General features: G+C 43.0%; 1 protein-coding gene across 1 annotated transcript in view; it reads left to right on the forward strand.

Annotated features, from left to right (window-relative positions):
* The window catches only part of ITK (IL2 inducible T-cell kinase), a 50,644-nt gene that overhangs the window by 19,930 nt on the left and 15,551 nt on the right, over positions 1 to 15,163 (forward strand). The window contains exons 5-8 of the mRNA XM_015565663.1: positions 3,655 to 3,695; positions 6,601 to 6,752; positions 9,364 to 9,429; positions 11,026 to 11,080. Coding sequence (XP_015421149.1) covers positions 3,655 to 3,695; positions 6,601 to 6,752; positions 9,364 to 9,429; positions 11,026 to 11,080 — 314 coding nt within the window. The remainder of the gene's footprint in view (positions 1 to 3,654; positions 3,696 to 6,600; positions 6,753 to 9,363; positions 9,430 to 11,025; positions 11,081 to 15,163) is intronic.

The raw sequence follows: 15,163 nt of genomic DNA on the forward strand, positions 1-15,163 counted from the left end.
CGATCCAACCAAAAATGGTAAGACACTGGAAATGCTCTTCTTTGTAAAATGCATGACCTCGCTATTGGTAGGAAGTAAAAGCTCTCAGCTTCTCCGACATCAGGGGTGTCAGAGACTGGATGCAAATTCTACATTTTTAGAAATTTCAGAGGAAAATCACTTGCCTCTACTATCGGGTCTGTTGACTTTTTATCCATCTCTATACCTCCTCCTACTCAAAGGGTGGTCCTTGGATCAGCAGCATCAACATCAACTGAGAGCTAGTTAGAAATGCAAATTCTCTGGCCCCATCCCAGGTCTTCTGGATCAGAATTTGTATTTTAACAAAATCCCCAGGAGATTAGTATGCACAGTAATGTTTGAGAAGCACGGCTATAACTTCCAAGTTAGCAAATTTGAATGGCATGGTCTACTTAAATCTTAAATTTTAGGAACACCTTAAGATGTATATAATATTTTTTTATTATTGTTTAAAGTATTACATATGTCTCCTTTCCCCCACATTGACCCCTCCCAGGCCACTCTCACCTCCCCCAGGACACACCCCCACCGCCCCAGTGTCCATGACCATTGGTTATGCTAATATGCATGCATACAAGTCCTTTGGTTGATCTCTTACCTCCCCCCATTATATTTATTTTTTATAGAGTCATCACATCACACAGTATTAATTACACAAGTTCAACTCTATACACTTGGAGAGGGAAGAAAGTAAAAACAAAACAACAGCTTATTTTGCCCTCTGGCTCCTCCCCACTTCCCCTTCAAACTTGCCCTGGCCCTCCGCAATGTCAGAGAAAAGGAGGCCACAGCTTACATGCAAAGTGAAAACAAAAGAAACTGTTGCTTGGCCTGCGAGGTCAAGGGCTCAGATCCTGGAGATGGGGGTGCAACTCGATTTTACTCTATGTGATGACTTGGAGACCTGAACCCCCAATAAAGTGCAGCTCCACTCTGATGCACTTTTATATGCAATATGCTCCCATTCCTGGGGTAGACGATGTGATGTTAAAGAAAGAGGGGACTGAGGGTTCAGGATGCTCAAGGTCACACGGCGAGGAAGTATTCTGCAAAGCCACTGTTGAAGAGGAATGATGGAATTTTTTGCTCCCATTCCGCTTACCTCTCAACCTCTCAGTCCAATTACCTTTTCTCATCTGTCAATTTTTTTTTTTTTTGCACTAAAACCTAATACCTCAGATTGACAACTTAAGGCGGATGTGTTAAATGTGACACATGGCTGGATTTTCCGTGGCTTCCTGAGTCATAGCCCATTTTAGTACCAGTTTAAAAAACACTGCTTCTCACCCTCCACCTTGGAAGAGAAAGTTCAAGGTTACCAGTCCCTTGGCCCAGAAGAATACTGTTTATCTAATTTTAGAAATCAATGATCCTCTGCATTAGCCCCGTTGACCATACTCACGAAGATGATGAGTATTTAATGAAAAGGAAATGGAAGGTTTTATATGGGTGGAATTGACCACAATGACAGGGTGGCATGGGCTGGCCTCAGGGAGTGAAAACCCTTCCCAAAGCCAGGAATCTGGTGTCCAAATTCCTGCCAGCACCTTGCTGTGGGCCCCCAGATCAGTCACTTGGCCAATGAAGGACCCTAACATCTTTATCTCTGAAATGGTCAGGGAAGCTTTAGAGGGCCTAAGCTGAAGTATTCTCTAAGCCCCTTTCCATTTTTGAAATTCTTTGAATCTGTGTTTCCATTTGCTGTTTCCACCATGCATGTCACAGCTGTATCGCTTCAGGGTGAGCAGTGTTTCCCTCCACTGAGTGGTGGACACATGACTGAGGTGTGAGAACCATCGGAATGACTCACCAGATGACACCTGGGAGGCTGGTCATACTGAGCTTCTCCCCACATGAACCCACAGCAGTCACTTTGCCAATGGTCCTGCTTCTGCATTGCCACCTAGATCATGTCCCCACCTGACCATGCTTTCTTTATACTCTTTTAGACTTGTTTTAAATAGCTATGCACCACGGCTTTGACAGAGCTAAGAGAAGAGTCTGAGAACATACCACGCTGTGCACACAGCACATGATCGTTAGCTTTGGGCGAAGTCTCATAGGATTCCTGTGTTGGGCACACATACAGGGAAGGATCCAATTCCACAGACCTCAGGGGTGAAAAACACTTGGGCGGGGGGTGAGTCCCAGCCCCATCACTTCCTTGCTATGTGACTTTACATATGTTACTTAACCTATCTGCATCTCTCTGAGTCAGTTTTCTCATCTATAAAATGGGGGCAATGATTATAAGTAGCTACTTTGTGGGGTTGTTGGGTTATGCAAAGCTCTTAGCACAGCTTCTGGCAGTTACTGAGCTCTCCATAAATGGCCATGTGTCTACTAGTCTTTCTTATCTGTGGACCGAGAATGCAGCTGAGATATAACAGTATGTGTATGTATGTCTGGGAAGCAGGAGAGGTAATTGAGTAAAAATGGACCCTGCTGTACCCAACCCACAGCAACACTTATTTTTGCAACCAGAACTGGCCTTGATCTCACCACATACCAACTTCACACAGAGGGCAAGGAAGGAAGGGAAGAACAAGGCCGGAGGAAGAAAGAGATCAGTCACAGAATGTTCAGGGCCAGAAGGGCCCAAGGCCACACCGCTGGTATGTGGTGGAGCTGGGGTGAGAATGCCAGGCTCCTGGCTCCAAGTTCAATGCTGAGTAAGAAGCATGCTTCCTATTATGTCAGTTTTCCCTCTTCTCTGTGAATTGCATACTCAATACCCAACCCTGCCCGTGCTCAAGCAGTTAGCACAAAAGGAGGTGAACCTCCTCTTACCACATCCCTGACACAGGCTGCCCAACATCAAGTCAGCCTCATGCAGAGATGAGCAACTCACCACCTACTTATGCAGCCCAGTCCCCTCTTATCTCTGATTGTTAGAGAAGTCTTTGAATTGAGCAGAAGCCTGTGAACGGCCTCTTATATGCCACCCATACATGCACACTTGGTCCATGGATTCCAGGCCTGACTTTCCAGGGTCTCAAAAGAGAAATGCTGAGAGATGGGGAAAGAGAGAGGAAGAAAGAGAAAGAAGAGAGAAGAAAGGAGGACAGAAGGAATGGAGAGAGGAGAGATCAAGAAAGGTGTTGGTGTGTGCTGTGTGGAGGAAGCAGCAAAAACACATACTCAGAGGCCCTAAGGTAACTAAAAGTGGATTTCAGCCTTGGTGGCCGCCCCCTCTCCCACCTCCTCCTCTAGCCCACAACAGCATCAGGAAGCCAGTGAGTCACTGTCCCCCTGAGTCAGCCATTCCCACTCCTGGGCTTAGCAGGTGCCATCATGGAAGCCTCCAGGAAGGACACAAGCCTAATCCCTGTCACAACCTTGGGGTTAGGCTTTGCCTGGGAACACAGAAAAAGAGGCCTGGAATATTGGCTTCCAGAAGTTCCTGGCGTCTCCTAGAATGACACGGTGAACCAGCAGGCTGAGGGAGAACCAACAGAGGTTCTACCAGGGTCGGTCTTTGTATTTCTGTGTCTCACCGGCTCTTTTTGCCCCTTTCTCCTGCTGTTCTCCTCAAAGAGGGCCCCTTTTCTCTGAAAAGCCCCCGACGGCTCACCTCCGGTTGGGGATGTTCAGTTTTAGGCTCATTTTCTTTTTCTGTTTTTCTCATTTCAGCTTCAAAGAAGCCTCTTCCTCCTACTCCTGAAGACAACAGGGTGAGTGAAACCTTTAGCGCCGGGTGAGGGTGGGCCCACTGCTGCGGGCTGCTTGACTGGCATGCTCCCGTCTGCATTTTCCTGCGTGCCCGGATTCCTCAGACCCTCTGTGAAGGCAATACCAGTAGAGTGTCGTGCTTCAGCTGAACTCAGCACACTGGGTTTCTTGGGCCTGAACTGTCTCGTGGGTCTGTCCATGTAAATGGGCCACTGAGCTGCTAAAGCTTCACCTCACTTTGTCCACTCAACAAACACTTACTGTATTAAATGGTGTGCCCAGCCACCTGACCACTTTGGAGTATAATAGCCGCTCACATCCACATAAACTTGCATATTTACTCTATGTAAAATTGCATGATCGTTCTACATAAAGGCACTCTGGAAGCATGTATTTGATATTACTTTATATCCTTCAAAGCACTTCCGCACTTTTACTAGTTCAAAACTCACTAGGAGTTCTAGCTGCTCAAGAGAGGTAAGGCTTTATTCTCTTCCTAACGCTTAGGAAATCAAGTCCCAAGAGACATGTTGGGACTCCCCCAAGGCCATTCAGACACTTGGGAGTCAAACCAGTAGGCTGCAGAGTTTCTGGTGGGGTGGTCTCTAATTTGAGTGATGGTTCTCAAAGTCTGGTCCATGGACCAGCGGCATCAACATCACTTGGGAGCTTGTTAGAAATTCAATGCGGACTCTCAGGCCCCTCCCCAGACCCACTTCATCAAAACCCTGGGGAAGAGGACCAGCAATATGCATTTAAACAAAGCTCCAGGTGAGTCTGAGGCACACTGAAGTTTGAGAAACACTGGCCAAGATTTCAGTGATATTGAGTCAACTCTGGGGAAGCTATTTAGTCAAGAAGACAAAAAAAAAAAAAAAAAAAAGGAGAAAGATCAGCCTGCCCCTTATGATCATATCAATACCAAACACCACATTTTAGTACTTGCCCTTTAATTCCAGAACCTACTGATTCTGCTTCCTCACTGCTCTTCCCAAAGGATGAGCTCTGCTGCTTCCCTCCACACGGTGACATTTCAGAAACTGGCAGTGTCCTCATCAGAGAAGTTTTAAATCGCTCAAAACCTCAGGCTGGTTTTTAGATCTGTGTCATCGGCCTCATCCCTCACAACAGGAAAGCAGTGTGTTAAGTTGTAGCAGAAAATGAGCTCTTCTCCCTCTTTTTTTCATTGATCTTCTAAAGATATTTCACCGCATCTCTTGAAGACATGGTTCGGAATCTCACCACCCTGGCACGCAGATGGTTTCCCCCCCAGTCTCATCTAAACCCACACACCTCTACGCCTTAAGCTAGTTTGCCCTTGTCTGATTGTCACTATCCAAGAAAACACTGCCCACCCCGCTCTCCTTGGATTCTGCCACTTGGCTCTTGAAGACTTTTCAGAGCACATGGCCTTTGCGGTCGTTGTTCTACTCTCAACCACAGGTTTAAATCCATTGCAACATTTCTTACCTTGAACCACTTGAATTTATTTCTCCCTTCACTTTTGTGCTCTGTCCCCTAATGGGTGACAGCATCTTGAATGGGCATCTAGAGGTGCTATATGTATTTTTAATCCAGTCTGAGCTAACAGGCCTGATGCTCTGTGTGAGAGAGACCGTGGAACAGTTATATCCCGCCTTTACCTTCAGATGCCCTTGTCACAACTCCTTCTTCTTAGGGCAAAAGCCTCAGGCCCATCAACTCTACTTCAAGGAAGCCAATGTACCACCTCACAAGCTTCATAAATAGCTAGGCTTCAAATTCCATTCTGGGCACAGCTGGGATCACACACAAAAAAAAAAATTCTTTTTTTTCCTCTCTTTTAAGCGCTAGTATTTTTATGCTACCAAATACTTCAAGGACTCAGAGAATTTTTGACTTTTATAACAACAATCTCGTTCTAGCCAGTAATCACAATCTCTTCCCTAATTTACTCTCTCACTAAATCTGCCAGCCTGCAGCATGTGTGCCCATCCTGGACTTGTCAGCCTTACAGTCTCTTCTTCATGTCCTCAATCTCTCATCCTAAGAAAGGTATTAAAAAGTAGAGACAGACCTGCCTGGTTTGGCTCAGTGGATAGAGTGTCGGCGTGCAGACTGAAGGTCCCAGGTTGGACTCCGGTCAAGGGCATGTACCTTGGTTGTGGGCACATTCCCAGTAGGGGGTGTGCAGGAGGCAGCTGATCAATGCTTCTCTCTCATCGATGTTTCTAATTCTCCATCCCTCTCCCTTCCTCTATGTAAAAAATCAACAAAATATATATTTTTTTAAAAAGTAGAGACATAGGCAACAGAACCTACAAGAAGGGAGCCCGTGTACTATAGTGGAAAGAGCATTAAGACTAATTCAAGTGCTAAACTGAGTACATCCATTACTCCATCTGGGCCTCAGTTTCCCCATTCTAAACAAAAGGGTGAATTGCATGACCTCTAAGAGGAATTCCAGCTTATGAGTCTATGGATCTGGACAAACCCACAAATCAAATCAGAGAAGCATGGGCTAAATGATTTAGTGTTGGCTGTATCACCTTCACCAAGAATGTCATGCTTCCAGCAGAGAGGCTGCAACATGTGACATGGTACAAATGGAGAAATCAGCAGGCTTTTGTGAAATGTGAGTGGCTACTTGGAATTCACTGTGGTTGGAATTCACCTTGTAGAATGGGAGGGGTGATGAATTCCAGGTATTGAATGTCCTTGTGTCATATTCAGTACCGTGATCCTAACACATAAAGAGAGACAACTAGAGAAAGGCAATTGTCTCGGAGAATACCCCAGTGGATTGTAGGAACTGAGGTTTGACCTGGCACCCTCCCAGGAGCAAGTTATAGCTCAAGTACTTGCTGACCTCGCTCTGCAGTTTACCTCCTTCCTACATCTTTGTTTGATTTTGTCTTCTTCCTCCAGCGATCACTTCAGGAGCATGAAGAAACCCTGGTCATTGCCTTGTATGACTACCAAACGAACGACCCTCAGGAACTCACGCTACAGCGCAACGATGAGTACTACCTGCTGGACAGCTCTGAGATTCACTGGTGGAGAGTTCAAGACAAGAATGGGTAAGGCCTCTCTGGTTGCTGTCCAGCGTTTGAGGTGAGGTAGTTTGTCCTGCCGGTCAACATGACCACTGCACTGAGTTAGAGGAGAGCAGCAGCAGAGGGAGTGGAAGGAAGAAGTCATTGAGGGGTGTCTTTCCATTTCTCAGAAGTGGCTGGGAGGCAGTCACTTGCTATGCTTGCTCCCTGCACCCCAGCAAGCACTCCGGGGCCCCCAAACTCATCTAACAATCTCCTGAGTTTTTCTATTAACATCCACCATTTGGGAGACTGACAATTTATTCCACAAAGAAGCACTATTGTGCCCATATGGGAAGGCTGTACTAGACCCAGGTTCAAGACTGCCTGGCTCTCCAAACAGCAGTGGAACCTACTCAGAAATCCATCCCTTCAACCAACTGACATTTCATGAGCACCTGAAGTGCCAGGAAATTTCTTCTCCTATGTCTCACTTTCCCAAATGACAGTTTACCCTTTGTTCAGGGCCCTGTGGAAAGGCTCAACTCTGCACTTCAAAGGGATATGAAGAGGACACCCCAGAGGCCAGTCGGCATATGGGAATTTCCCCGTTTGCTCTGTAATAGTGCGATATCATGGAAAGTACACAAGGTGGCAAGACAGAGGAGTTGCACTTTAATGTCAGCTGCTCTTGTTGCACAGGACTTTGGAAAAAGTCCCTTAACCTCTGTGAATGCATTTCCTCATCTGCAAAATGCAGACTATAATATCAGCTTTATTTATTGATGGGAGGGAGAGAGGGAAGGAGGGAAAGAGGGAGGGGGAGAGAGAGAGGGAGAGAGAGAGAGAGAGAGAGAGAGAGAGAGAGAGAGAGAGAGAGAGAGAGAGAGACTTGTTGTTCCAGTTATTAATGCATTCTTTGGTTGATTTTTGTATGTGCTCTGATCAGGGGATTGAACCCACAACCTTGGCATATCAGGACAGTATTCTAACCAACTGAGCTACCCGGCCAGGCCTGATAATATCAGCTTTGACTATCTCAGAATTTTGAGAAAAATCATTGAGATGATGAAAGTGAAAGGTCTTTGTAAATTCTATATCCACAGACGAGTGAAGGTAATTATCATCACTCGTGTAGATAACTCCACTTTGGTTGGCATGTTAAAACTCAGTCATTCTACTTGAAAGCAAAAATAGTATTTGACCTATTATTATAATTGTGAACATATGGTGTGGCAGGAACAGATATTAAGAGAGATATAAAAGGAATAGCAAATTTCAGAACAAGCTGACTCCTACCACTTGGCACTGACTACCATGAGCAAGGTGTTAGGGAGGCTTCTGTGGCTGGAAGTCCAATTCTCCAAAGAAAGCACGTCATGACTGACTAGCTCTGTCAGCCATGGGCACAAGACATGAGATCATCATCCCATGATGGACATCCCCATTCTTGCTTTCTTCAAACCTCAAAACAATTCTGTGAAATAGATTACACATTCCCCACAAACATCATCACTCGATTGAAAAATGGCAAAACACTTCACGAAGTAAAAAAGCAAGAAACTGTTAGACATCTTTTGATAGACTGGCAGAATCTGGAGGGATTGTATGTGTAATCTAGTTTAGGTCCCTTGTTGCAGGTACAGAGTCAGAGGCCGAGAGAGTGAAGGCACACTGTTCTCACCTTGTGGTATTAAATGCAATCGTGAATGTGAATGTAAAAGTGCTTTGGAAAGCACAAAGCTACACACACATGTGAAGTATTTTGATGCGCGTATTAGTCCCTTAATCTGCATGTCTTTGTTTATGCAAAATTATTTAGTCCTGCTCAAAAGGGACGCCCACCCCCAAGTCCAACATGACTTTTTCCTTTTTTCTCATGTTTTACCATTTATGTCTGAAGGAGCTCAATTAACAAAGAATATTAGGGAGGCTTTGAATTAAAACTTACAATGCTGACTGGCAGTATTTTTTGACACCTGTGGTTGGATAGTAATTTGTTATATTTTAATTATTTTGGTTTCCTGACTGTAGCATAATAGCATTACAGTGGAAAAGATACTGATTATCAAATGCAGAAAAAGTTTCCTTATAGAAAATAGAGACCACACATTGACCTTTTTTTTTCCAGTAGAGGAACTTTCACACTGAGGAGAGAACAGCAAGCAGCACGTTTTAACTAAAATAGTGGTGTTTTATTTAGTATGGTTCATGTTTCAGTAGTGAATCTAGTGCCTGTAACAGGTAGATTGTTATTATTTTTTAGCAATGCTTTTATTCTCAAACTTCAAAATCTCTTGTCAGTAATGCCAAATAATGTGAGACTCTCCCAACTCTAAGGGACTTTTAGCAAATTAAACTTATAAAATGGAGATGTGAAAATTAGTCCTCTATTAGTCTAACCAGCAGTTCTCAACCTGTGGGTCGCGACCCCTTTGGGGGTCGAACGACCCTTTCACAGGGGTCGCCTAAATACATCCTGCATATCAGATATTTATATTACCATTCATAACAGTAGCAAAATTACAGTTATGAAGTAGCAATGAAAATAATTTTATGGTTGGGGCTCACCACAACATAAGGAACTGTATTAAAGGGTCGCGGCATTAGGAAGGTTGAGAACCATTGGTCTAAACACTGATTTCCCCTTTTACAGACACGAAGGATATGTACCAAGCAGCTATCTGGTGGAAAAATCTGCAAATAACCTGGAAACCTACGAGTAAGATATTTTATTTATTTTACAAAAATACGGTACTAAGGAGTCCTCCTTGGTTTAGAAACAAATTGTTGGTTGATGATAGAATCACCAGGCATTTTCTCTTCTTGACCTGCTTTCTTCTCCTCATACTCTGATCCCTAAATAGCAGCAGAAGGACACTTTATATAGGAGAAGGGGAGGGGGGCGTGTGCTCACCTGCCCTTTTACCAAGAGGATGCTTCTCAGATGCCTATGCAGATTGTAGGAAAGGAAAAGGTTCTGAGAGTCCGGGAATATTGGTCTTAACTGAGAACGAAAAAAACGCTATGAGCACTGGTTCAAATACAAACTGATTCAAAACATGGTTTCATACGTCCAATACCAAAATAGCAGACAAGTAGGTATTAAATATCTGTTTAGCTTGTGTTGTTTGTTCCAAGCTATCATTTAGAAGAGCCCACATGGATATTATTTTAGTGGAACTACTTAGAGTTTAATACAATCAAATTGCAGCCTCCAGAGTACTCACCATATGTACATAGATTTCCTGGCTCAGCTGCGGAAAGGCCCAGAAGCAACAACGCCGAAGTATTAGTGTGCACACTGGATCTTGTTTTCTAAACCACACTTCCCCCTCTACAGACCAGGAGTTCTTGGAGGAACGAATTGTGGATTCAGTAATCCTGGATTGGCTCTGAATCATTAAAAAATTAGCTGTAATACACATTATTGGGACAACTGATGAACATTGAATAAAGTCTGATATTAAATAATAGTATTGTATCACTGTTAGATTTCCTGATTTGGATAATTACATGATGGTTATATAAATGTATACTCTATTTCTTCAAAATACATACTAAATTCATTAGGAATAAAAGTCTATTTTCAAATGGTTCAGAAAAATATATATTTATCTATCCAGAGACACTGGTAAAGCAAATGTAAACAATTGGTTCCTCTGGGGGAAGTGTATATGGGAGTTCTTTTATAGTGTCTTACAACTTTTCTATACCCTTGAAATTATTTTTAAAAAAATTTTTTTTAAGTCCTCACCAAATATGCAATACCAAGGTTGAGGAATGCTAGCTGTGAAGACTTCTATTAACTTCTGTGGGTTCTTAGTAGTTCAAATGCGGTCAAGTCATTTGCTGCCGAAATTTGAATAAATTCTACAGGGAAGAGCTGTCATTTATTTTCTGAAGAGTCTCTCAATATGAGATTCATTTTGATGAAGTACACAAATCACCTCACCCCTCAGCTAAAAGAGCCATCAGTTCCAAGAATCCTTGAGCTACAATGAAACACATAAAACATGCTTGAATAGAATTCTTTTTTAAATAAGCAGTGCCTGTAGAAAGAAATATGCGTTTATTCCAAATGCTCACCAGGCTTGGAAGTTTGGTTTTTGCTTTTAATTCAAATCTCCTAATTTATGATGGAGGAGACAAACCCAAAATTCCAACCGACTGTACAGCAATATAGAATGGTGAAGCCTGGGCCAAATAAAAATGCATATTCCCCCTCCTGGAGGTATTTCTGGCATTAATTATCTTTCACAAGTAAATCATCAAAAATTTTAAATGTCCTTGATATGTGGCTTTTTCCTGCTTTCAGGTGGTACAATAAGAGTATCAGCCGAGACAAAGCTGAAAAACTCCTTTTGGACACAGTAAGTCTCCTTCACCCGCCTTTTGACTTAAAATAAATTGTGCTGGCCTTAGCTATTTAAAGAAAAATCTCTCCATCCGAGTCTAATAATTCAGATGATGCTATGTCTAGTGCCCAACCCTAGCCTTCCCAGTGAGACCAGTAGGCAGTAGGCATGAGTTAATGAAGGCATCAGTCTCCTTATACCAAATATCAACACTATTCTTGCCATGTCATCATATACCGTTTTCCAGCTGTGGTTTGAAAGTATTTCCTATCTTTAAGAATCAAATGCAAATCTTTCCTGAAGGGAATGAAGCTGGAATGGCCAACTCGTCTTGGCTTGCCTGGGATTGTTCTACTTGTAAAACGGAGACTCCTGTGTCCCAGGGGCACCCCTATCCCCCACCAGTCCCAGGCAAATGGATAATTGGCCACCCAAACCATCCATGATTTTGGACAGTGGTTAGGAGTTTACACAAGGAACCTGGGAAGATGTCAGGAAAGGTGTGAAAGGCTGTGATGGGAAGGTAGAAGGATGACGAATATTTTCAAAGAATAATTTAAAGACACAGAGTTTATTATTAATGTCTGTTTACTTTTGCGCAAGAGAAACTGAGAATAGATTGATTCATTCTATCAGAGGAAACAAATACAATATCTGTAAGAGGAAAATGGGAGGGGAGAAGGAAAGTCCACAGCCATATTGGGGATAGCGAACGTGGGTTTTTCTTCTTTGGGTAAGTTGCTCTTAGCAGGCAGCTAACGAGAGGACAAGGTAAGATGTTCTGCCCCTGGGCAACTTGTCCTCATCAAAAAGGGAAGGTTTAGGTGTCTGTGGAGTCTCCAAAAGACTCTGTGTTTACCAGTGATGATTGTGACACAGTCTGTTATACCGGCTGTCTCAATGATCACCTGTCTCAGTTATAGTATACTTGCACCATTTCCTTTATGAGGACTTCTTAATATAAACTCCAGGACCTCACCATGTTGCTGAGCACAGGACTAAATACTTAGGATTTGTGAGCTCAGTGAGCTTTGGGCTCTATTGTTTTATTTTCAAAACAAACTCTGAAAAAAAAACTTCAAGGGCAATCTAAGATAAGCTATGAGCGTATGAGGCAGGCTTGCAGTGGTCTCTGAGTTCAGAGAAGATGCTAGCAGAGTTAGAAAGATTTCATGGAAGAAGAGGAATTGAGCTGAGTCATTATTGGACTCTGGTTTCTATTTGGTTCCACATTGACTTAGCATTTAATCTTTTCCCGGTGTTCCCAACAGAACCACTGGGGAAATTTTATTTATTTATTTATTCATTTTTTTATTGATTTTTATTGATTTTTTATTGATTTCAGAGAGGAAGGAGAGGGAGAGACAAAAATATCAATGATGAGAAAGAATCATTAATTGGCTGCCTCTTATACGCCCCCTACCGGGCATGTGCCCTCGACCAGAATCGAACCCAGGATCCTTCAATCCACAGGCCGACGCTTTGTCCACTGAGCCAAACCATCTAGGACCCACTAGGAAACTTAAAAATTCAGATTCCAAGGGACCACCCCAGACCTACAGGTCAGAATCTCTAGCCTGAGGTCCTGGGGATCTGTATTTTTCCAGTCAAACTTGGGATCCATATGTAGCCAGCCTGGCACCTGGCTTCTCCAACCTATGTTATTGGATAACATAGTGAAACTCAGCTAATTGAGAGGAGTGCAAAATTATTGAAAACCTGGATTATACTGAGTTAAAACAAGTGCAGTTTTGTTATTTTCAATCACACACATTGGTTGGTGAAGTATTGCCTATGGCCTCATGAATGCTGAGCTATAAATGACTCCTATTTTACAGCAGTTCTTTGAAGGAATTTAAATACAGTCTGCTTGCCCTGGATGTTGAAACATTCCTCCTTACTAATACTCTGAGCTACTTTATCAAGTCCTTTTTGCCTCCTTAGGTAACACAAGTGTTATATGCTGTTTGAAACAACTGCTGAATTGTTTCATGGGTATATTAGTGCCTCCTTATCTAACAAGTATAGGACCATTATGACATGGATTGACTCATTTTCATTAACCAATAATGGATTTCTTTCATTTTTAAACTAAGTCTCCTGATGTAGTGCCCTATACATATTTTTCCACTAGATTAGAGATACTTTACCATATCATGTACCTACTGTACCTAGGAACCCAGAACTGTACCAAGTAGTTGCTCAATAAATGAATGAATGAATGAATACATAAAATGTTTAACAAATGCTTTCAAATGAACAACTGTGCTTAAGGAAAATCTGGCTGATATGAGCATTATTGGGGGAGGTTTTTAAAAAATACAAATTCTAAGACTGTAGCCCTCACCAATCAGAAACTCTGGAGGTGGCTCCAGGTGATTCTGGGACTTACCCAAGTTTGGGAACCACAGAAAAGCATCTCCTATGGTGTCCTATCAACTCTTCAGGTAACACGTCCTTGGCATGATTTTTCGTCTATTGTTATCAGTTTAATTATTTTTTTTATTTTTTTTATTAATTTCAGAGAGGAAGGGAGCGGGAGAGAGAGAAACATCAATGATAAGAATCATTGATTGGCTGCCTCTTACACGCCACCCACTGTGGATTAAGCTGCAACCCGGGCATGTGCCCTAACCCAGAATTGAACTGGGACCTCCTGGTTCATATGCTCAACTTTTGAGCCACACCAGCTGGGTATTTTTCCTTCTTTCTTTTTTTAAAACTATATTTTTACTGATTTCATAGAGGAAAGGAGAAGGAGAGAGAGATAGAAACATCAATGATGAGAGAGATACTTTTTGTTTCTAGATAAAATATAAAAGATAGCCCTGACCGTTTTGGCTCAGTGGATAGTGTCGGTCTGCAGACTGAAGGGTCCCAGGTTTGATTCGGTCAAGGGCATGTACCTTGGTTACGGGCACACCCCCAGTGGGTGGTGTGCAGAAGGCAGCTGATTGATGTTTCTCTCTCATCGATGTTTCTAACTCTCTATCCCCCTCCCTTCCTCTCTGTGACAAATCAATAAAATAAATTTTAAAAAATAAAATATAAAAGGTAAATAGAGACCTTGACAATGTCCCATTGGAGTGACGTTCCCCTGCCCTGGGCTGCATCACTCAGGCCAGTGCCCCAGTGTATCGCAGTGATATGAGCAAGACCCTTCAGCCTCCCCTGTTCTTGGTGGTTGTGACTTCCTCTGAGCCCTTTTCAGGAAGTAGGTGGTGTGGCATGTGCTGGATGCCTCATTTTCCCCAGAACTCTAGGCCCCCTCAGCCCCAAACCAGAGTTTCCTGTCACCAGCGCTGCCTGTCGCCTAGAGCAACTGCAGGGGAGGAGGAGCTCGGGGCCTCCTGCACCGCAGAGCTGACTGCAAACCTGGCCTCACAGGCTCCTCATGTCTGCCATGACTCTTGTTAACAGCTGGGCCCGGCTCTGATTACAAATCTCTGTCCAAAAAAAATTAAAAAAAAAATAATAATGGCTTCTTGGAAGGAATAGCAACAACAAAATGCTGTTAATTCAATAGAAGAGATGTACCCACTCCCCTCTTCACAAGACAGTTGTTAAACTTCTGGGCTTTTGGTCTAGGTTTCTTCCCCTTTAGAATAACTTACACACAGAGAGAAAGCTGGCCTCTGTTGAAGTTTTGTTTCTTCCTGCCTTGCGTTTAACCCATCACATTTCAATGAGGCAAGAGCAAACGCTTCACTATTTAGCAAAGGGGGAGACATTTGGAAGACAATCTATGCTACACCTAATGGGTGGATGAATATCACAAACATGATGTTGAGAGACAAAACTGACATACAACATTGCATAAGTTCAGGGTGTACAACATAATGATTTCCTATATGTGTATATCGCAAACTGATCGCCACAATTAATTAACAGCCATCACTACACAGTTACAAGGTGTTTTTTTTCTTATGATGACTTTTAAGACCTACTCTCTCAGCAACTTTCAAAAGGGCCAAGTGAGAGGAAGCAGATTGTGTTTCTGTGCAAGGATAAGCCGTTAACTCTCAGTGCTTTGTGAGACAGAGACCATTCTTCAGGATTGTTATAAGTAAGAGCTGCCTGTGTAGCTCGGTCCGTGGA

This window comes from Myotis davidii, unplaced genomic scaffold (genome assembly GCF_000327345.1).
Source record: "Myotis davidii unplaced genomic scaffold, ASM32734v1 scaffold18, whole genome shotgun sequence".
Lineage (NCBI taxonomy): Eukaryota > Metazoa > Chordata > Mammalia > Chiroptera > Vespertilionidae > Myotis > Myotis davidii.